The following is a 23,296-nucleotide window of genomic DNA, read 5'->3' as shown; positions in this document are numbered from 1 at the left end:
GTTAGACTAATAGTCTATATAACAATTCATGTAGCATATTCTAGAAATATGAGTAATATTTCATGCTGGGAATTTTTAGGCTATTTTTTACTGTGGAAAATATACATAACATTTTAACCTTTTTTTTTTTTTTTTAAGATTTTATTAGCGAGAGAGAGAGCATGAGCGGGGGGAGGGGCAGAGGGGAGAGAGAGAAGCAGACTCCCCACTGAGCAGGGAGCCCAACACGGGGCTTGATCCCAGGGTCCCAGGATCGTGACCTGAGCCGAAGGTAGCTCAGGTGGCTCAGGAGCCCGTGGCTTAACCGACTGAGTCACCCAGGCACTCCAACCATTTTTTTTTTAATATATTTTTTAAAGATTTATTTATTTATTTATTTGAGAGAAATAGAGCTGGAGTGTGCATGGGTAGGGGGAGGAACAGAGAGAAGGAGAGAGAATCTGACGCAGACTTAGCATGAAGCCAGACTCAGAGCTCGATCCCACAACTGCAAGATCATGATCTGAGCCAAAATCAAGAGTCAGTCGCTTAACTGATGGAGGCACCCAGGTGCCCCAATATTTTTTTTTTTTTTTTTAAGATTTTATTTATTTATTTGACAGAGAGAGAGAGACAGCAAGTGAGGGAACACAAGCAGAGGGAGTGGGAGAGGGAGAAGCAGGCTTCCCGTGGAGCAGGGAGCCCGATGTGGGGCTCGATCCCAGGGTCCTGGGATCACAGCCCGAGCCGAAGGCAGATGCTTTAACGACTGAGCCACCCAGGTGCCCCCCCAATATTTTTTTTAAAGATCTATCCATTTGAATGAGAGAGAGAGAGAGAGTGAGAGCGAGTGATCAGGGGGAGTGGCAGAGGGAGAGAGAAACCTCAAGTAGACTCCCCGCCGAGTGAGGAGCCTGACACAGGGCTGGATCCCAGGACCCTGAGATCATGACCTGAGCTGAAATCAAGAGTCAGACGCTCAACCGACCTAGCCACCCAGGAGCCCACATTTTAACCATTTTTAAGTGTATAGTTCTTTGGCATTACATACATTCATGGTGTTGTTCATCATCTGTCACCACTATCCATTTCTAGAATTTTTTCATCATTCCACACACGAACTGTACACAATATAGATTTCTTTTTTTTTTTTTTTTTAATATTTATTTGTCAGAGAGAGGAGAGCATGTGCGCACAAGCAGGGGAAGCCGCAGGCAGAGGGAGAAGCAGGTTCCCCACTGAGCAAGGAGCCCAATGTGGGACTCGATCCCAGGACCCTGGGATCATGACCTGAGCCAAAGGCAGCCACTTAACCGACTGAGCCACCAGGCATCCCCAGATTTCTTTTTTTTCTCTCTTTTCTTTGTCTTTGTCTTTTTTTTTTTTTAAGATTTTTAAAAACTTAAGTAATTGCTATACCCAATGTAAGGCTTGAACCCACAACCCTGAGATCAAGAGTTGCATGGTCCACTGACTGATCCAACTAGGTGCCCCCTGTACCCAATAAAGATTACTCCACATCCTGCCCTACTCTTCACCCCCTTATCCCTGGTAATTCTGTCAGTTTGCCTATTCCAGGTACCTTATATAAGTGCAATCATATAGTCTTTGTCCTTTTGTATCTGGGCTTATTTCACTCAGTATAATGTCCTCAGGGTTCTTCCATGTTGTGGCATGTATGACAATTTCATTCCTTTTTTGTGGCTGAGTCCATTTTGTGGTTACCTATTTCTCTGTGGGCTATGTGGATTGTTTCACCCTTTGGCTGTTGTGAAAAATGCTGCTATGAATAATGTGCAAATATCTCTTTGAATACCTGCTTTTGGTTCTTTTGAATATATACCTAGAAGTGGAATTGCTGGATTCGTATTGAGATATTAAATGTCTTGTAAATATTTATGTTAATACGTAAATTGTAGGGTACTGTTCAATAAGGATTACTGATTTTACCTTAGACTGGATAGTTGGGTTCTTATGGGCGTAGTCAGTAAATAGCTCTTTAATTATTAAACTACAAATAATGTTAGTAATGAAGGTAAATTAAAAGCATGTTTTCAGGTCCCTCCTGATTTTTCATAACTTAGAAATATTTCCCTGCCATATGTGATTTTGACTTGAGGTTATAGTGAAGTAGATGAGTGTGAAATTTTATAGGAAACTGGAATTTTTTTCCATTTTTCTGTGAAAATTCGGTGAATTTTTCGGTTTTTGTGAAAGTTTCACAGAGTAGTTTAAATAGCTGAAGGGATCGTATCTTTAAGGGGAAATGATGTCTTAGTTATATGAAAAAAAGTTAGATTGTCTTGAATTTAAAATACGAGTTTTTCCTCCGATTTAAAAAAAAAGGTAATTGTTCTGGGACATCTGGGTGGCTCAGTTGGTTAAGTGTCTGCCTTCAACTCAGGTCATGATCCAGGGTCCTGGGATGGAGCCCCAAATTGGGCTCCCTGCTCAGAGCCTGCGTCTCCTTCTCCCTGCTGCTCCCCTTGCTCATGCTCTTTCTCTCTGTCAAATAAATAAATAAGATCTTTAAAAAAATAAAAAATAAATAAAAAGTAATTGAAAGAAAAGAAACCTATCATTTAGGAGTTTTTTAGTCCTAGCTCTTTTCAATTTACCTTATAATTTATCATTATTACTATTTAAAACTGATAACATGCTTGATTAAGAAACTCATAAGTGTGAGTATTTGCACTGGGTTGATTGGAAGGGAGGGCATTTGGGCAGGGAGAGAACGGGTAGTGGTGGGCTGCGATCTGATTATGAAGTATTTCCTTTGGAAACGTGTGTACAGAAAAGTGTTTCTGCTATTTTAGATGATGAAGATGATCCTGCAGAGGCTGAAAAGGAAGGAAATGAAATGGAGGGTGAGGAGTTAGATCCATTAGATGCTTACATGGAAGAAGTAAAAGAGGAAGTAAAGAAGTTTAATATGAGAAGTGTGAAAGGTGGTGGGGGAAATGAAAAGGTATGCCATTTTCTCTTATTTTTAAGGGTTTATCCAGTATTCCTAATTGGGTAACTTAAATTACTGTCGCATTGACCTACTGCTGACTTGCCTGACTTTAGAAAGTTATTTCCTCCCCCATCTCAGAAATGCTAGTACTTTTTCTCAGTACTGTAGTTGCTTGGGAGTTTTAGCTGTAAGCCTTTGAGAAATCACTCTTACCACCACCATCTTTGTTTGATATCTTTGCTTATTGTTGACTTCTCAATAGGTTGTCTCCAGACTTCTTCCCCACTTTTATCTTTCATGCTTTAGCCCCTTTCCCATAGTGTATGTTTCTTTTTTTTAATAATACTTGTTAGCTTTTGACAGAATATATAGTTTAGCTTTTTATTGTCTTTATTGTTTTTCCCTTCTTGTAAAATAAAAGCTCCCTAAGAGCCGTGACCTTTATTTGCTTTGTTTATTGATTTATTATAAGTTCCCTGAACAGTGTCTGGCTTGTCCAGTGAGTGAAAAGTACCATTTAGTAGTATTTTTTTTTTTTTTTAAAGATTTTATTTATTTATTTGAGAGAGAGACAGAGCATGAGGGGGGGAGGGTCAGAGGGAGAAGCAGACTCCCCGCCGAGCAGGGAGCCTGATGTGGGACTCAATCCCGGGACTCCAGGATCATGAACTGAGCCGAAGGCAGTTGCTTAACCAACTGAGCCACCCAGGCGCCCCATTTAGTAGTATTTTTAAAATGAACTATATTACAATATTAGATGTTCTATAACTTTACATGTTATATAAAATGATATTAAACTACACAGTATTATATAAAATACACAGTAAACTATATATTATATAATGCAGTTACGTTACATTTTTGAAATTTAAACAAATTCATAAGGAGAATTGTCTTGTCCATTAAGTTTTCAGTAGTAACTAAGTTAATTCGAATTATAAATTGTGACAGTTATTACTGTGTTTCATTTGCATACAATTTGTTTTTCACTTTTACAAATACTTTATATATCCCTCTTTTATTTTAGAAGTCTGGGCCAACGGTCACAAAAGTTGTCACTGTTGTGACAACCAAAAAAGCAGTGGTAGATTCTGATAAGAAGAAAGGTGAGCTGATGGAGAATGACCAGGATGCCATGGAGGTAATTCTTCATTAATTTTGACTTTGTTCATGATAGTATTCTAGAAGTATTTATTAGAAAGCATTGGTAGAGTTGTGCTTTTCAATTATAGAAACTAATGTTACAAGGAATTCTTGTTATTCTCAGTAGTATTGTTGCTGCCTAGCCAGTGGATAGAACATTCTGGTATCTTTGACCTCTTTCTGTATGCCCACATTTTGCTTCCCCTCTGCCCCTCATCAGTTCACCTCAGACATGTAAGGTGGGAGAAGAAATAAAGTGACAGAATGAATTGAATTTCTTCCTATTAACATGCCTTGTAAAGATTTGTGTGGAGAGAATTATATCAAAACTTCCTTAAAGCCATATTAGAATTATTTTTGTTATTTTAGCTTTATGTTGTCATTCGGATGTTCTGTGAGGGCCCAGAATAAAGAAACTAAGTTGAAGAATTCAGAATGCAAAAAAGTAAAGGCCAAAGAATATTTTCTAGGAGAGGAGGATTTTATTTATTTATTTATTTATTTGTCTATCTATTTATCTATATTTTTTTAAGAGAGGAGGATTTTATTTTATTTTTTTATTTAAATGTTTTTTAGAGATTTTTTATTTTATTTATTTGAGAGAGAGAGAGAGAGCACAAGGGGTGGGGAGGGACAGAGGGAGAAGGAGAAACAGACTTCCCGCTAAGCAGGAAGCTGGACGTGGGACTAGATCCCAGGACTCTGGGATCATGACCTGAGCTGAAGGCAGACGCTTAACCAACTGAGCCAACCAGGTGCCCCAGGAGAGGAGGATTTTAAAAGCTAGGAACACTGCCTCCCGTAAGGAGAAAATAGTAATTGTTTTAGCTTTTTTTACTTTTTTTTTTTTTTTAAATAGTATTCTTCAGAGGAGGAAGAAGTTGATCTTCAGACAGCTCTTACAGGCTATCAGACAAAACAGAGAAAGCTTCTAGAACCAGTGGACCATGGAAAAATTGAATATGAACCATTCAGAAAAAACTTTTATGTTGAAGTTCCAGAATTAGCAAAAATGTCTCAAGAAGGTAAAATTCTTTCATTCATTTATTGGTTATTGTGGGAACAGAGGGGGATATGCTTTGCTTTGCTCAGGAGGAATATTGGGTAGGTGTGTGAGGTGATGCATGATTAGGAGGAATTTGCATGGCTTACCTGAAGAAGTGAGAAAGGAAACTAGACTGTGAGAAGTCATTCTAGAGAGTTATGAATGTCATCTGCAAAGATTCAGACCAGTGAGGAATCAATGTAGTTTTGGAAGTATTTTTAAAAATGAGCAAAAATTAGTTTGGCTCATGTAGTTGAGATTTTTAGGGTTGAGAGTACTCTTTATGTGAAGTTACCAAATTAAGTATTGTTAACCTTTTCCTTCTGGGATTTGAGGGTTAGGAACAAATGTGAATCTTGTAATACTGGTAGAATAAGGATAATCTGTACAACTCTTGCTTGGAGAAAAACTGTATTACCTGTCAATCATTGTTTTTTATTGATGTTATAATATAAGACGTAATAAAAGCAAATTATAGAAATTGGAGTATTTCTTTTTGTCTCCAGTTAGTTGTGGCACTGATTGTATTAACTGTCTCCGTGAGCTGTTCAGTATTTTGTCCTGTAGCTTTTCTGTGGAGGTATCTTTAGTAGCACTAAAAAAAAAATTTGAATATTCTTAATCTTACCGGGCCTGACTGAAAAGTAGAAGGCATTAATGGAACAATAGTTAACAGCTTTTAATCTGGATTTTGTTTTGTAGAGGTAAACGTATTTCGGTTGGAAATGGAGGGCATTACTGTCAAGGGAAAAGGTTGCCCCAAACCAATTAAATCTTGGGTCCAGTGTGGAATTTCCATGAAGATCTTAAATTCTCTCAAAAAGTAAGTGGTTAGCAATTATCTACATTTTTCAATGTCTTTCTATTCAGAATGGTTCTTTTATACAATTCACTCTATTTTTATTCTAATAGGAAAACTTACTATTTTTTTCTTACACAGCTTTATTGAGGTAGCATTTACATGTCATAAAGTTTACTCTTTGAGTATACAGTTCAGTGATTTTTAGTATACTTATGGAGTTAAACAGTCATCACCATAATCTAATTTTATAACATTTCATTATCCAGAGGAGGCCTGTATCCATTCGTAGTCACACTTCTCCCTTCTCCTCTCCTAAGTAGCCATGAATCTACTGTCTCTAGATTTGTCTATTCTGGACATTTCCTATAAATGGGATTGTACTAATGTAGTCTTTTGTGACCAGTTTCTTTCACTTAGCGTAACATTTTCAGTGTTCATCCATGATGTAGAATGCCTCAGTACTTCATTCCTTTTTGGCAAATATTATTTCACTGTACGGATATACCACATTTTGGAAAACCTTATTATGGGACTTTGAGAGACCCAGAGATCTCACTTTTTTACCTTATCTTCCTTTGGTTTGCTTTTTAAGGCATGGCTATGAAAAGCCCACACCAATCCAAACCCAGGCGATTCCTGCTATAATGTCTGGACGAGATTTGATTGGTATTGCCAAGACAGGAAGCGGAAAGACCATTGCTTTTCTGTTACCCATGTTTAGACACATCATGGATCAGAGGTCATTAGAAGAAGGAGAGGGGCCAATAGGTACAATTCCTTTCATTAAAGTGTTTTTTCAGGTAACACCTTTGTTGTCAGTTAATCAGAAAGACCTGATACTTTATAATGTTCTATTATAACAATAAAGATGTCTTTATGTACATTTCCTTTATAAATTTGGCACTTTGGGGCTGATTTCCCCTTACCAGCAGGTGGAGTGAGAATCTTCAGAGCTCTGGAGTGACATCTCAGAAGTACAAAAACAGCCTCTCCTGGCACAGCTCAATTTTTAAACTCTGACTCGGCAGGTAGACTCCTCGTGCATCTATCTGTTTATTTATATTGAGGTTTGTGCTTAGCGAGTATCATGGATCAATAAACTCAACATGGAAGATTGTAGGGAAATATATTTCCTTTTTTTATTTTTGGCCTTAAAAGGCTGTATAGTGCCAGCATTTCCTTCAGGATTAGGTCTTCAGATTCATTTCTTGATTCATTTGGCAGAAATCTGTTTTGCAAATTTGAGTAGGGTTTTGGAAATTTGTTCAGCTCCTCTCTTGGAAAAAGAGGGCACAATATATTCCTACTCTGTCTGCCCCTCAGACCAAGGTTGTTTCCTGGAAACCGAGGTATGGCTCTGCAGCACAGTGAGTCACTTGATTATCTTTGCTCTGTGATTTGCAGTTGAGAATGATTTGCATTCTTTGCAACCAAGTATTTTCCTGATGGTTGAGTGAGGCATTTAACTCTCACTTATCTTTCTATAGCATGTTCTTAAAATCTACTTAAAATTATCATATACCACAATGTCTGCTGTTATAAAGCTTTTGAAATAGGATTTTCCAACGTCCATAAAACAAATGAAAACAAAAATTAGACTAAGAAATTTGAATGTTATTACAGAGGTTAAATTTAACACTTTAAAGCATAGCCTCCAGAATTTTGGTGGTTAGTCTTTTGACATATTTATCTTTTCAGCTGTCATCATGACTCCAACTCGAGAACTGGCTTTACAGATTACTAAAGAATGTAAGAAGTTTTCGAAGACCCTGGGACTCAGAGTGGTGTGTGTTTATGGAGGAACAGGAATCAGTGAGCAGGTGGGTACCCATCCCCAAGTGTCTTCTTTTTTTTTTTTTTTAAAGGTTTTATTTATTTATTTGACAGAGAGAGACACAGCGAGAGCAGGAACACAAGCAGGGGGAGTGGGAGAGGGAGAAGCAGGCTCCCCACTGAGCAGGGAGCCCGATGCTGGGCTCGATCCCAGGACCCTGGGATCATGACCTGAGCTGAAGGCAGACGCTTAATGACTGAGCCACCCAAGCGCCCCTCCAAGTGTCTTCTAAAGAATGATAGTCATTAGATATTTTGCTTTAACTAGAAGGAGGAAAAAAAATGGGTTCTGTGATCAAATAAGTTTTGGAAATGTCACATTATACAATGTTAAAGTAGGGTTTTTTTCCCTGCAGGACTTCTTAGTCTTTAATAACAAAAATGTCTTGTGATACTAGAAAAATGGGATAAATTAAGTGACATTTTCTGAACTTATTTAACCACAAAACCCTTTCTGAGGAATAGTTGCTGTTACTAAACACTTTATGTTTTCTGAGCTTATCTTCCTCAGTTGTTTTGATGAGTTTATTGTAAGAAATAATATTTACAAAAATAACTTGATACATGCATGAATATTATATAGAAGTCAAACAAAAGTTTTATGATCTCTAGTCCATTCTGTTTTTACCATTCTATTTCATTTTTAAAACACTGGTTGTGACTTACTTACGTAATGATTCACTAATGGAAACAACTCCTAACTTGAAATAATTGGTCTGTATAATTGCTTTAATTACTGCTCTCTCATGCTCCTTTCCTTGTTTTGAGGGATCATGTCAAATTAAAATTGGTAAAATTCTCTGGTTTTCCCTGAGTTCAAAGTTACAGCACCATGTGGTCATGTTGCCGCTTCCTCTTACTTTGGTTGTACACCAGCATTCCAAAGAATTAAGCAGGAAGCTTTGGAGGCTTCTAATCAGACCTCACTGTCTTTACCCTATGGAGCTGTGCAGGGACCCTGGGCAGTATTTTCAGATTTGTTTAAATAAGTAATAGTGTTAAATAGACTGTAAAATTTCATCTTTTTCATTAGATTGCTGAGCTGAAAAGAGGTGCTGAAATTATTGTTTGCACACCTGGTCGAATGATTGACATGTTAGCAGCTAACAGTGGTAAGTCAGGGGTATTTTTTTTTTTGTTCTTGTTTCTCTTTATTGAATTCTGTACATTTTTATTAAAGCAGATACAAGAAATCACCGAAGTGTTTTTATATTTCTTCTTAAAGCTGTAATATCTTAAAATTTTGCAATAAGCTTATTGTTGCAAGCGTTCATAATATTATTGCAATTTAATTTACAACGTCTTTTCAGAACTAACTCCATCTGATCTTTTTAGCTCTTAACGTGGATTCTTAATCAAATTTTGGCCTAGCTTTGCTTTTAACGGGTCGGGGGGGTGGACTGTCCTTTTATTATTATTATTATTCTAAGCTTTAGACTTTTTTTACCACAGGAGCTAGTATTTTCTTACAATACTGGGTAAATTAAGGTATTGCAGCTTCAAGAAATTTTATCTTTTGTAAATATTGCATGTTTTTTAGCTCATATGTTGTGCTTTGTTAAATTATTCCCTATCAAAACTGTTACTAAACTGTTGACATTATTTAACTTCTGTGGAGAAAGGCCCTTCAAGATTTATAGAACTGGGCTTCCGAGACGTAAGCCATCCAAGGTAGGTCATTTAATGCTGTTCCCAACTTTGCAGAACTAATGGGGGCTGCAGATGTTAGTATGGAATACTTAAATATTAGGAAGCATTTATTTTGGCTTCATTTCTTAGTTTTTTGAAGAAAATGCTTTCAAAGGTTTCCATTGCAATATTCAGTATATACATAGTAGAGTATTAAAAACTGTGAGTAATGCATGTTTCTCATAGCATTCTGCTTGAATTTCTGCATACATTTACTTCTAATTCTCCATGATGTTGGTGAAGTGACACTGAAGTTGTTTGATAAATCTCTGTGCCTGTACAGCATAAAAAGTTCTGGGTTGAATACTGATAAAATAATCCCTTGTTTTTTCTCAATGCTGCATTGATTAAGTCTCCTGAAATTCATCTTGATTAATTTTACCTTTTTCCTTTATCTGTCTTTTTGATTTATATTGAATAACTGTTTTATACATGTTTTTGCCAGGTGATTGATTCATCAGTTGATAGAAACGCTTGTGTTAATCCTTTAGAAAGGCTTCCTGTGTATGTATTTAGTTTTTGCTGGCTAAGAAACGCCTTGCTACTATTTAAACCAGTGGGACCATTTAATAAAATTGAATTTATATCTTTGTATAGAAAAATGTGTATATGCAATACATTTGGTATTTGAAGTTTTTGTGTAGTACTTTAGTTACCTCATGATGTTGAATAGCTTCTCATTAATATCTTGACATGCCCATTAGAAGCTTCTAACTCTGTGGAAGTAGTTTATAAATTAATATAAAAAGGAGGTTTTCTGCATCTAAAATAGTTAGCACTGGAACTTGCTTTCCACACATGCGCTGTAATCTCTAATATGTTTTTTCCTAGGTGATGCTGTCAGATAATGGCTGATGTGGCTCGATGCTTCATCTCAGTCTTAGTTTTATGATGTGTTTTGGAGAGGGCTGTTTTCTGAATTTTACAGGTCCTTCAGGCCCTATGATGGTATGCAAGAGACGAGTTTGACAAAATAAAGGGCCTCATATACCCATTGTCAGAAAGTACTTGCCATTAGATTAAGATCTTGTAGACCAAAATTTCGTTTCACTGTTTAAACATACCTAACTTACCCCTCTGGTTAAGTCAGGCATTTTAGTTCCCTTTACAGTTTTTTAAAGTTCTTGGTAGTCATAAAATGAATTGTGACTGATTTTTAGTTTTCGTTTTGTCTTTATTTTTTTTTCCTCATCTTAGGTCGGGTCACAAATCTTCGAAGAGTGACATATGTTGTTTTAGATGAAGCAGACAGAATGTTTGACATGGGTTTTGAACCACAGGTAATCACTAAATGTCTTAGTGTTTTGAACTATAAAATAAACCTTGTAATTGCCGTGAGAATGAAATGTTCTTATGGGGTCTGAAATTCTCACACACATTTTTGTTGGCGCTGTAATATAGTAAGTTGAGGACATATGAAATTGAAATAGATATTTATGTTTTGAATTCCTCATAAAACTGGTTCAGAAGGTATTTGTGCAGGCTTTCTCTGTTGGTCTTTTAAAACCATCATTGGTAAAATTAGAATTGGAGTGCTGATAATAGAAGCTTAAGCTTTCATATTTTATAGTTTTCGTTGTCCCTTTTTTCTATACATTTTTAAGGTTTTATTTATTTCAGAGAGAGAGCACGAGCAGGGGGGAGAGGGAGAGGGAGAAGCAGGCTCCCCGCTGAGCAAGGAGCCCGATGTGGGACTCAATCCCAGGACCCTGGGATCATGACCCAAGCCGAAGACAGGCGCTTAACCGACTGAACCACCCAGGCACCCTCATTGTCCTTTCAAATTCCTTTACTTCATGCTTTTAATTACCTCATGATCAATATAGCACATGCTGTTTATATTCTCCAAATGTAAAAACGAGGCCCAGAGCATTTATCTGCTTTAGATTTTCATATTCCTCATACACACTCTTTGCTCAGATACAAAATTTCAGTGATAAAAACTTAGAGGGACACATGTTAAGAGGTGGTATTTTTATTGAGATAAAGTATGCGAGTTATCAGTGTGCTATGGATACCAAAAAAGATTTATTTTCTATTGCAAACTGCATTAATTGAAATGGGGTATTAGAAAGGGACACAGTAAAAGTGGTCTTTAGTCTTTTCACGTAAGTCTCTAGAAATGTATTTCTTGTCATGTGCGTGTGTTTAGATTAGGGATCACAGTCTAAATGAGATATAGAAGAGCACATAAGAGTAAAGAGGACTATGATGATGCCTGAACCATGTGAGAAATAGTTAAAGAGGAATATTTAGCTTGGAATAGAGGACTTGATAGCATCCTTTAACCCTTTGAAAAAAATCTGTCACATGAAGGAATCATTGAGGAGTAGACCTGGGACCCACTTGGGAAGTTATATGAAGCTGGATCTGAGCATAATCTGAGAAAGGGCTGGATAAACATTATTTGGAGAGGCGCCTGGGTGGCTCAGTCGTTAAGCGTCTGCCTTCAGCTCAGGTCATGATCCCAGGGTCCTGGGATCGAGCCCTGCATCGGGCTCTCTGCTCAGTGGGAGGCCTGCTTCTCTCTCTCCCACTCCCCCTGCTTGTGTTCCCTCTCTCACTGTGTCTCACTCTGTTAAATAAATAAATAAAATCTTAAAAAAAAAAAAAAAACCACATTATTTGGAGATGAAACAAGTTACATTGTGGGAGGAGGGCAGATACTGAATATGCTTTTCATCCATGTGTTTGGGTAGAGGCAGGGTGGTCCATTTGTGGAAAGAGAGTAGAGGGAATTGATGAATCAGATGGAAGATGGAATTAGATCCTTTTAATGTCTTTCCTAATCCCGGGAAATCTTAGACTTTATGGTAGTGTTTAAGGTAGGTGTGGTGATTGGGCCTTTCTGGTTGATCCGTTAAGCTTTGCCGTAAAGAGGTCAAACAACATTTCCCATTCATTGGTGTGCAGAGCGTGAATCATCCCTTGCCATTAGTGCTTACATCTCCGTAAGTACCTGAGGGAGAAATGCTGAGTAATAGTTTGTTGATCACTAAAACCTGTTGAAGAGAAGAAATTTCAGAGTAAATTAATGATTATTTTGTGAGCTGTAGTATAGAAAGTGCTGGGTTGGGGTCAGTGTCACAGTGCACTATTTGGGTGTAAAGCAAGTAAAGGCACTCGCATTTGAATCAAAGCTGGTATTAGTAAATGCACATCTGCACAATGGCTTCTATCTAGAGAAGAGTGGGCAGGCAGTATGCCTCCAGACATGATTCTGTACTGAAGAAAATAATGAAAATTGGGAACTAAATTAAATCATGGCCGCTGAATGTATATCTTTCTGACTGTGAATGTACAGTAAGTGTACGTGTTGTGCAATGGCATGGGCAGAAGGTACAGGACTCTACTTTTCCACATTGAAGCTTGAACAGGCTGGCAGGTCGAAAGGCGCTCGGGAAAATGTTTGTGTATTGTTTAAACTTAACACTTTTAGTGCCAAAAGAAGAGTTTTTAGGGTGAAGGATAACAGAATTTCCTTTTCTTTTCTCTTATTCTCTCTCTTTTTTTTAAGATTTTATTTATTTATTTGAGAGAGAGAGAATGAGAGAGAGCATGAGAAGGAGGAGGGTCAGAGGGAGAAGCAGACTCCTCACTGAGCAGGGAGCCTGATGCAGGACTCGATCCTAGGACTCCAGGAGCATGACCGAGCCGAAGGCAGTCCTTTAACCAACTGAGCCACTTAGGCGCCCCTCTTTTTTTTTTTAAGATTTTATTTATTTGAGAGAGAAATAGTGAGAAAGAGCATGAGCGGGGTGGAGAGGAAGAAGCAGGCTCCCTGCTGAGCAGGGAGCCCAACGTAGGGCTCGATCCCAGGACCCTAGGATCATGACCTGAGCTGAAGGCAGACGCTTAGCTGACTGAGCCACCCAGGCGCCCCAGATAACAGGATTTCTTAAAAAGACCAGTAGAAAAGTGTACCTCTTTCTTAAACCTTACTGATTTTTTTTTTTTTTAAGAACTTACTGAAGAAAAACTTGTACTTCTTAGTGGACATATTCCTAAGGGCTGCAACAGAATGTGAACTCCTTTTGGAACCAAAGGCAACAGAAGAGTAGATTAGGAATCCATTTGTTCCTTTACCGAAATTGGAATCAATTAAAAGTAGCATTTGACAGAATATTAAAAAGTGGTTTTCATGAGAAATTGCTCTATAGTTTCTAGGTTTGTTCTTTTTTAGTTTCGTAAAAATAAAGAGTAAGAGAAGAAATCAATTAGATACAGAAATTAATCTTTAGCTTAAGTTAGCCACTTTGGAGCTGGACATACATACTTTGGTAGAAGTATGTAAATAATATTCCTCTTATTTAAAAAAATATTATTTATGTGTTATCTTTTTATTAAGAAAGACAATGTTGTAATTGGCCTAAATTTATTCATGCCTATGTCTAATACAAAATGAATGAAGCTGAAGATTCTGAAGACATTTACTCCAAGTTTTCACTTTCTTTCATTCTTTTTTTTTCTTTTTTAAGATTTATTTATTTGAGAGAGAGCAAGGGGAAGGGCAGAGGGAAAGAATCCCAAAGAGACCCCCCTGCTGAGCGCGGAGCCCGACTCAGGGCTCTATCCCACGACCCTGAGATCCTGACCTGAGCTGAAACCAAGAGTCAGACGCCCAACCAGCCAAGCCACCCAGGCGCCCCACCGAGTTTTCACTTTCTTAAAAATACCAATCACATAGTAAAATGAGAGAGTAAATGTGCTTGTCAGTTGTACACTGTAAAGCACCAGGCTTGCATCAGTCATCTTAAGGAGCTCAGTATCTCATGGGAGATTACTGTACTTTGAAGACTGTCTTCAAATTCACATCAAAATTAGGTCACTAGATAGATGATTAGACACCTCAGCATCTCTGAGTCTCTCTCTTGAGGCCAGTGGTGAAGGGTTTGGTGCATAAGCAGTTACAGATGAATAACATGGCTACTACTTAAGGAAATTGAGGTACTGAAAAAAGACAGATTTTTGAAAACTTATTTTTTAAGTCTAATGTAATACTTTACATTAGAGGAGACAGATTCAGAGATGTAATGACACTTGCCTCCCCCGCCGCCCCGCCCCACGTTTTATTACTATTTCATACTATGATCTAGTCCAGGGTAATTTTTACCAACATAGATAGCAACATCTCAAGGACCCTATTGGTGATTTAAAAATTGGGATTGGGATATTTACATTGGTGAATAAATAAATCATTAACTTGGTAGCAAATTATTTTCTTGAGGGTGAAGAAAAGCATTGCACGTCATCAAGAGAAATACAAGACAGAATGTGTTAATCTTTTAGAACGTCTCTAAAACAAGCATATGCCAGTGATCAGGAGTTGAATCAGCGAAAAGTGGAAAAACTACTACCTTTGTAAACGTTAGTGACTGGCCTGATGAATTTAGTTTTAGCCTATGAGTGTGAAAGAAGTTTATGTACTTACTTGGCAGACCACAGCTGACTTGAAGTATCTGTGTAGTGTGAAAGAGGAAACATTGAAAAATTTCAGGAACAGCTTTTAATCAGTAGCCCCCAGTCTGATAGCTTCCAGTCTGATAGCCAAGGCAGTCAAAACACAGACCAGTCATCATTGAAAAAGTATGTGATCATTAGGGTCATTCTGTAGGCATCTTCATGACTCTAAGCAGTAATAGATAGTCATAAGGTAAATCTAAGCTCCCATGTGCAGTACACTGTTACAGGAAGCACAGGGTTTGTAGCTTATTCAGGAAGATTTCTCTGCACTATGACAAGAAAAGGAGTTAGGGGCACCTGGGTGGCTCAGTTGGTTAAGGAACTGCCTTCGGCTCAGGTCATGATCCCGGAGTCCTGGGATCGAGTCCCGCATCGGGCTCCCTGCTCAGCGGGGAGCCTGCTTCTCCCTCTGACCCTCTCCCCTCTCATGCTGTTTCTCTGTTTCTCTCTCCTTCTCTCAAATAAATAAATAAATAAATAAAATCTTTAAGAAAAGGAGTTAGGTCTGGTTCTCCAGAAAACTTTTATCCTTTGATATTGTCTTTCTGCATATGCTGAGAATGAAAGGTTATTTGTGAATAGTCTAGGAAGGCAGGATGTTTATTATTCTTTGAAGAGTTTCAAGGCCACAGTGGCACTTGAATGTGAATTGTCTGATCCTTGTTTATACATGTATAAAATGAGAAGTTGAGACTCAATGAGCAGTCCTTCGACTTGTTTAAGATGATCAGCTTTGTATGTAATGTCTTAAAAGATGGACACATTAATGTGAATTTGCAGTGATATTACTATCAAATTCATATTATCAAACCAAGTGTGGTTAATGATTCCTAATTTTCAGTAATGTACTTCAGTCATTCCAAAAGGGATGTCATTTTATATAGGAAATTAAAGAAAAGCATTCCTGATAAGATGACATAGGAACTGGGACCTGAGTAAAGTGAGAGATTGAGTCATGGGGATATTTGGTAGAAAAGTGTTACAGGCGAAGAGCCAGTACAAATGTCCTGATGTGGGAGCTTGCTTGGCCAGTGTCCCTGGAGCAGAGTAAAGAATGGGGAATGTGATGGGAGAGAGTAGAAGATGAGGACAGAAAGATGTACTGATGGTGTGGTGAACATGTAAGACCCTGTACAGCAGGGCTAGGAATTTGGATTTTGTTTTTTTTAAAGATTTTATTTATTTGACAGAGAGAGACACAGCAAGAGAGGGAACACAAGCAGGGGGAGTGGGAGAGGGAGAAGCATGCTTCCCGCAGAGCGGGGAGCCCGATGTGGGGCTCGATCCCAGGACCCTGAGATCATGACCTGAGATGAAGGCAGACGCTTAATGACTGAGCCACCCAGCTACCCCTAGGAATTTGGGTTTTAATTTTAATGCGATAAGTTATATTGGGAGGCTTTTGGGGTTTTTTGTTTTTTGGCTTGAACTCACAACCCTGAGCTCAAGACCTGAGCTGAGATCAGGAGTTGGATGCTCAACTAAGCCACCCAGGCACACCTAATATATTAGAGGGTTTTGAGCAGAGGAATACCTGATCTAATTTTTTACATTTTTAGTCTTAAATTAATGGTCACACGTGCACATAGGTTTAATGGTACCCCTTCTCTACTTTCTCTTTAGTCTCTTAGCTGATTATTTTGATATTCTATTTCTCTAAATAGAGTGCTTTTACTTCTCCTTTTTAATTTTCTGTTTTTGATACTACTTATTGACTTCCCATGGGGGAATGTAATTTCTCTGTTTTCCTTCCTCCTGTTACATTCTTGCATCATTTTCATCCTTTATATTTTCAGATTTATGTTGCTGTTTTAATTGGATCAGAATATAACATTATGGCAATCTAAATGTTATTCAGAGCTGGGCAATGTATTAAATTGATTATTATTATTATGTTTTTAAAGTAAGTTTTTTTAAGATTTTATTTATTTACTTGACAGAGAGGGAGAGCAGGAACACAAGCAGGGGGAGTGGGAGAGGGAGAAGCAGGCCTCCCGCTGAGTGGGGAGCCCGATGTAGGGCTCAATCCCAGGACCCTAGGATCATGACCCAAGCCGAAGGCAGACACTTAACGACTGAGCCACCCAGGCGTCCCTAAACTGATGATTAATTTCCTCTATAACTTTTTGTTTTCTCTAGAGATAATTGTCTTTTTATGTTTGTTGGCAGGATTTCTATATACTTTAATTAAATGCCAAACTCTGTTAGTTATATAAATATATCAAGTAGTTGAAACAGTCAAGTTTTCTGTTTGTTTCATCTTCCTTAAGGAGTTTTTTTCAGAGCCTTTTGACCTAGTCCAGTCATGGTTTGTTGTTCTCTCTGCTTGACATACAGCTGCTGTCCTGGGATCCATCATTCTGGGATCAACAGAGTCCCCTTTGTTTCTCACCTTATTAGGATCCCCAAAGTTCTGTAACCCAAGACTAAATCTTTTCTTAAATGATTTTTTTTTTTTTTTTAATAGAACACTTTAGGAATTTCTATGTCAATGTTGCATTAAGGGGCCGTACTAATCTCTGTATCATTCCAATTATTTTTAGTATATGTGTTGCTAAAGTGAGCACTTAAGTGATTCATTTTTACTTTTTTAAATTTATTGTTATTCAAGTATAATTAGCCCACAGTATTATATTAGTTTCAGGTGTACAATATTCAGTAAAATAGTACTCATCATGATAAGTGTACTGTTAATCATCTTCACCTATTTCATCCATCCCCACATCTGCCTCCCCTCTAGTGACCACCAGTTTGTTCTCTGTATTTAAGAGTTTGTTTTTTTTTTTGTTTGTCTCTTTTTATTCTTTGTTCTTTTGTTTGGTTTCTTAAATTCCACATATAAGTGAAATCATATGGTATTTGTCTTTTTCTGACTTACTTCGCTTAGCATTATACCCTGTAGGTTCATCCATGTCGTTGCAAATGGCAAGATTTCATTTAAATGATTCATTTTTAAAGATTGCCTTCTACCTACATAGGATCTGTGTCCTCTGAGTTGATTTTCTATTTGCTTTGGTTTCTGCATTCTGTAGATGTCTGGGAATCTGTAGTTATCTACTTGTGTTTAAGGGGTGGAGAAAGGGCAGCTTAAAATTCAAAGCTCTCTGTGCCAGAGCAGGACTTACTGACTGTGACTTTCACTGTTGTGATCTGGTTGGGTCTTTCTTTTGGTTGGGGACTGTCTTCTGCTTGTCTTCTTGCGCTGGGCAGACTGTGCCTGGAGAAATATTGGCAGTCTTCTGCCTCGAATATGAAGGTCTGTCTCCCGTTTTGGGTTGGGAAAGAGGCCTTGATGGAGAGGTGGGAGCCTCAGCCTCGAGCATTATGCGTTTACTTAATGCTTTTCTTCTTAGGATTTTATCCTTGCTTCATCCATTCATGATCTTGTTTTATTCTCTGCAGAAGCTAAACCTTTAGGTCTTTGGCTAGGATGAGAGAAAGGCCCATTGCCTGGCTGAGTAGCAGGTGGAGGTTGGGTGATTTGCTTGCTTCTTAAGCAGACCTTGTATCAATTCTCCTTATTCTGGCACCCCACCTTTCACGTTCATGTAGGGAGAACAGCTTTGTTCTCAACTTTTCCTTACTGCTAGCATGGGATTCTGCTTCCTTGAGCTTGATTAATCTTTTACCATCTTAAAACATTTTATTGCTTTTTGTTTTGTTTTATTGACAAATAAAAGGGCATTTATATATTATAAAACTAATGCTTTTATTTTCTTTTTTTTAAAGATTTTATTTATTTATTGGAGAGAGCGTGAGTGTGATTAGAGAGAATGTGCATGTGAGCGAGGAAAGGGGCAGAGGGAGAGGGAAAAAGTCTTAAGCGACTCCCTGCTGAGCTTGGAGCCAGGTGCAGGGCTCAGTCTCATGATCTCACCACCCTGACATCATGACCTGAGCCAAAATCAAGTGTTGGACGCTTAACCAACTGAGCCACCCAGGCACTCCTCCCTTCTTGCTTTTATCTTTCTTTGTATGCCAGTACATTTGAAAGCTTTAAACAGACTCAGAAGTAAGAACACTGCAGTAGTCTTACATTCATTAAAGAAATCAGCTTTTAATTTTCCCACACGGAAGCCACCAGTTCCTATTTGTTATTAGCAAGTTCTACCAGATATTCCAGGAATTGATAATTGTATTCCTAATCATATTTTATTTCAAAGTATAAAAAAGGGTAAATAACAATTCATAAGATCTTTGTAATCTTTTATTTTTAAAAGGGCTCTCAGTCCTCATTATATACCATAAAATTCACCTGTTTTAAACGTATAATACAATGGTTTTTAGTGTACATACACATTTGTGCAGCTATCCCCACAATCCAGTTTTATTTTTTTTCCACAATCCAGTTTTAGAACATTTCCATCACAAGAAAGATGCCTCATGTCTATTTTTACTCATTTCCGGTTTTCACCCCAGCCTGAGGCAGCTGCTGATCTGTGTTCTGTCTTAATATGTTTGTCTTTTCTGGACATTTCATATAAAATTCATATATTATACATCTAGCTTATTTTACTCAGCATAATGTATTTGAGCTTTGTCCATTTTTTTTTTTTTTTTAAGATTTCTTATTTATTTATTTGACAGAGAGAGACACAGCGAGAGAGGGAACACAAGCAGGGGGAGTGGGAGAGGGAGAAGCAGGCTTCCTGCCCAGCAGAGAGCCCGATGGGGGGCTCGATCCCAGGACCCTGGGATTATTCCCTGAGCCGAAGGCAGATGCTTAACGACTGAGCCACCCAGGCGCCCGAGCTTTGTCCATGTTATAGCATATCTTTCATTCTTTTATTGCTGAGTGGTTAGTATTCTGTCATATGGATGTGTATCATGTTTTGTTTATCCATGAACTGTTTGATAAATATTTTGGATTATTTCCACTTCTGGCTGTTAATGAATGATGCTGCTGTGAACATTTGCTACAAGTTTTTGTGTGGACATATGTCTTTATTTCTACCAAGGGGTAGGATTTCTAAATTGTGTGGTAATTTATATTTAACTTTTTAAGGAACTGTCAAACTTTCCATAGTGGCAATTTCATTTTATAGGCCAATATAATATTGGTATCTAAATCAAACAAGGTATAGTTTAATGTACAATGATGCAAAAACCCTAAAAATTGTATTAGGGAACCAAATATAGTAATGCTTAAAATAAATAATAAATCACATTGAAGTTAGTATTCTTTAGATGCAAAGGCTAGTTTAAAGTTAGAAAAATCAAGTAAGAGCCTCCTGGGTGGCTGTCGGTTAAGTGTCTGACTCTTGATTTTGGCTCAGGTTATGATCTCATGGGTCCTGAGATCAAGTCCTGCAACGGGCTCTGTGCTCAGTGGGGAGTCTGCTTGAAAATTCTCTCCCTCTGCCCCTTCCCTCACTCACACACACACTCTATCTCTGAAATAAAACCGGGGCACCTGGATGGCTCAGTTGGCTAAGCGGCTGCCTTCCGCTCTGGTCATGGTCCCAGGGTCCTGGGATCGAGCCCCACGTCCATCGGGTTCCCTGCTCAGCGGGGAGTCTGCTTTTCTCTCTGCCCCTCCCCCTGCTCATGCTCGCTCCCTCATAAATAAATAAAATCTTTAAAAATAAAATAAAGGGGCGCCTGGGTGGCTCAGTCATTAAGCATCTGCCTTAGGCTCAGGTCATGATCCCAGGGTCCTGGGATTGAGTCCCACATCGGGCTCCCTGCTCAGTAGGAAGCCTGCTTCTCCCTCTCCCACTCCCCCTGCTTGTGTTCCTTCTCTCACTCTCTCTCTCTCTCTCTGTGTCAAATAAATAAATAAATAAATAAATAAATAAATAAATCTTTTCTTAAAAAAAGAAAAAAGAAAAGTCAAAAAAATACAATCCACCCTGTTACCAGAATAGAGGAAAAAACCATACTATTATCTAAAATGTGGAAAAGGCATTTGATAAAATTTCATTTATGATTTAAAAATTCAGCAGCGATGGGGCACTGGGTGGCCCAGTGGGTTACGAGTCTGCCTTTGGCTCAGGTCATGATCCCAGGGTCCTGGGATTGAGCCCCGCATTGGGCTCCCTGCTCAGCAGGGAGTCTGCTTGTCCCTCTCCCTCTGCCCCTCCCGCCCCCTGTGTGAGTTCTCTCTTTCTCTCTTTCAAATAATAAATAAAAAATCTTTAAAAAAATTCAGCAGAGACTAGTGGGGAACCTCCATATCCAATGAACAGTATCTACAAAAAAATCTGTAGTAAATGTTACACTTAGCGGTAGAACTTTTAAACTTTTCACATGAAAAACAAAGTAAAGTAGTTAACATCCATTCAACATTTTACTAGAGGAGAAAGGGTATAATGTTTAGAAAGGAAGAAGCAAGTGTTCTTTGCAGATGTTAAGACTGTCTTTGTAGAAGACTCAAAATGATCTACAGATAAATTGTTAAGAGGACCATAAAGTTTCTGGATACAAAGTCAGTAAACAGAAATCATTTACATTTCTTTTCTCAGTAAGAAAATGTACTTTAAAAATCATATAATTCGGGGCACCTGGGTGGCTCAGTCGGTTAAGCATCTGCCTTCGGATTAGGTCCTGATCTTGGGGTCCTGGGATTGAGCCCCACGTTGGGCTCCCTGCTCAACGGGGAGCCTACTTCTCCCTCTTCCTCTGCCCCTCGGTCCTGCTTGTGCTCTCTCTCTTGCTCTGTCTCAAATGAATAAATAAAATCTTAAAAAAAACATATAATTTACAAAAGCATGAAAAAATAAACCTGACAAAAGATGTATAAGATCTTTTGGAGAAAATTATGAAGCTTTACTGGAAAACATTACAGGGGCGCCTGGGTGGCTCAGTCGTTAAGCGTCTGCCTTCGGCTCAGGTCATGATCTCAGGGTCCTGGGATCGAGCCCCACATCGGGCTCCCTGCTCGGCGGGAAGCCCGCTTCTCCCACTCCCCCTGCTTGTGTTCCCTCCTGCTGTCTCTCTCTCTGTCAAATAAATAAAAATCTTTAAAAAAAAAAAAATACTGGAAAACATTACAGAGAACTTAAGTTGACTCTCAAAGTTAGACATTGGGTGGTGAAGAATAACCCTTCTGTGGAGGAGGGACAGGTTAGGGTGCTTCTTGAAAATCTAGTTCATTCTCATTTTATTTTATTTTATTTTTTTTTATTTTTTTTTTTTAAAGATTTTATTTATTTATTTGAGAGAGAGAATGAGAGAGAGAGAGCATGAGAGGGGGGAGGGTCAGAGGGAGAAGCAGGCTCCCTGCCGAGCAGGGAGCCCGATGCGGGACTCGATCCAGGGACTCCAGGATCATGACCTGAGCCGAAGGCAGTCGCTTAACCAACTGAGCCACCCAGGCGCCCTCATTCTCATTTTAGGATTATGTTTTCTTGGGTCTGGGTACCAACTTAATCAAAATGTTGCTATCATCTCCTGTTTTATTTTCTTACTGTCTTTGTTGGTTTGTGCAGTTTTTAAAGTTGGAAGAGAGGTAGTTGGAATAATCCAGATGAGAGGTGGTTGAGGTTTAGGCCAGGAACCCAGGATTTCGAAGTGCCTTGGGTAGGACTGCCCCTTTCACAGATTTCACATCATGTTTAATTGGAGTGAAAGTGTGGTCCTAGAATTCTGTATATTCCTAGCTAGACCTTCACCCATCCCAATCTCCAACCACTCACCACTGTCTACCTTGAAACTATCATTAATAATCTTATTCATTATTTCTATTTTTCTTGTTTATAGCAGTCATCACAAGAGTCCTAGGATTTCTCCAGGGCTCTATAGAGGTGCCCATATCCTATCCCCTCAACAGTATGTCTGCCTTCATTGTTCTCTTTGTTTCTGTTGCTCATATCAACCTTTGACACATAATATACTTATCTGTCCATCTTCCTTCGAATACAAACTCCATGAAGACAGGGTTTTGTCTGTTTTTATTGCATATTGCAAGCACTTAGAGCAATGCCTTACACATATAGTTGCTCAACAAAAATGTGTTGAATAACTGATGGAAAACAGTGATACCAAAGGAGAATACTTGTATCCCAGATAAAGTTTTAAGATTGAGAATACTGAATTTGTTGGTGGATTAAGTGTGAGATCAGTGAGAGAGAGAGAGAGAGGTGACAGATGGCTCTTCCATCTTTGCCCTAAATATGTGAATAACTATAGTTGCCATTCTTAGGAGGGGGAAACCGAACAAAGCAAATTATGGGGTACTATCAGTTATTTGAAGGTAACAAGTTTAAAAGTCACTGAATAGATGTTCTCAAAATTTCCTTCTCCTTTTTTTGTGTGTGTGGGGTTGTTTTTATTTATTTATTTATTTTAAAGATTTTCTATTTGAGATAGCATGCACCAGCGGGGGGAGCAGAGGGAGAGGGAGAAGCAGGCTCCCCGCTGAGCAGGGAGCCAGATGTGGGACTTG

The 23,296-nt window shown here is 38.4% G+C and overlaps 1 protein-coding gene across 2 annotated transcripts in view; it reads left to right on the top strand.

Moving 5' to 3' along the window:
- The window catches only part of DDX46 (DEAD-box helicase 46), a 72,934-nt gene that overhangs the window by 12,874 nt on the left and 36,764 nt on the right, over positions 1-23,296 (top strand). For both annotated transcript variants that reach the window (XM_032425176.1, XM_032425175.1), the window contains exons 6-13: positions 2,796-2,947; positions 3,963-4,076; positions 4,938-5,103; positions 5,826-5,946; positions 6,518-6,693; positions 7,624-7,745; positions 8,792-8,870; positions 10,645-10,727. In XM_032425176.1, coding sequence (XP_032281067.1) covers positions 2,796-2,947; positions 3,963-4,076; positions 4,938-5,103; positions 5,826-5,946; positions 6,518-6,693; positions 7,624-7,745; positions 8,792-8,870; positions 10,645-10,727 — 1,013 coding nt within the window. The remainder of the gene's footprint in view (positions 1-2,795; positions 2,948-3,962; positions 4,077-4,937; positions 5,104-5,825; positions 5,947-6,517; positions 6,694-7,623; positions 7,746-8,791; positions 8,871-10,644; positions 10,728-23,296) is intronic.

The sequence above is a fragment of the Phoca vitulina genome, unplaced genomic scaffold (assembly GCF_004348235.1).
Source record: "Phoca vitulina isolate PV1807 unplaced genomic scaffold, GSC_HSeal_1.0 scaffold32, whole genome shotgun sequence".
NCBI classification, from domain to species: domain Eukaryota; kingdom Metazoa; phylum Chordata; class Mammalia; order Carnivora; family Phocidae; genus Phoca; species Phoca vitulina.
Note: the sequence above shows the minus strand (reverse complement) of the source record. Positions and strands in the feature narration are given on the sequence as shown.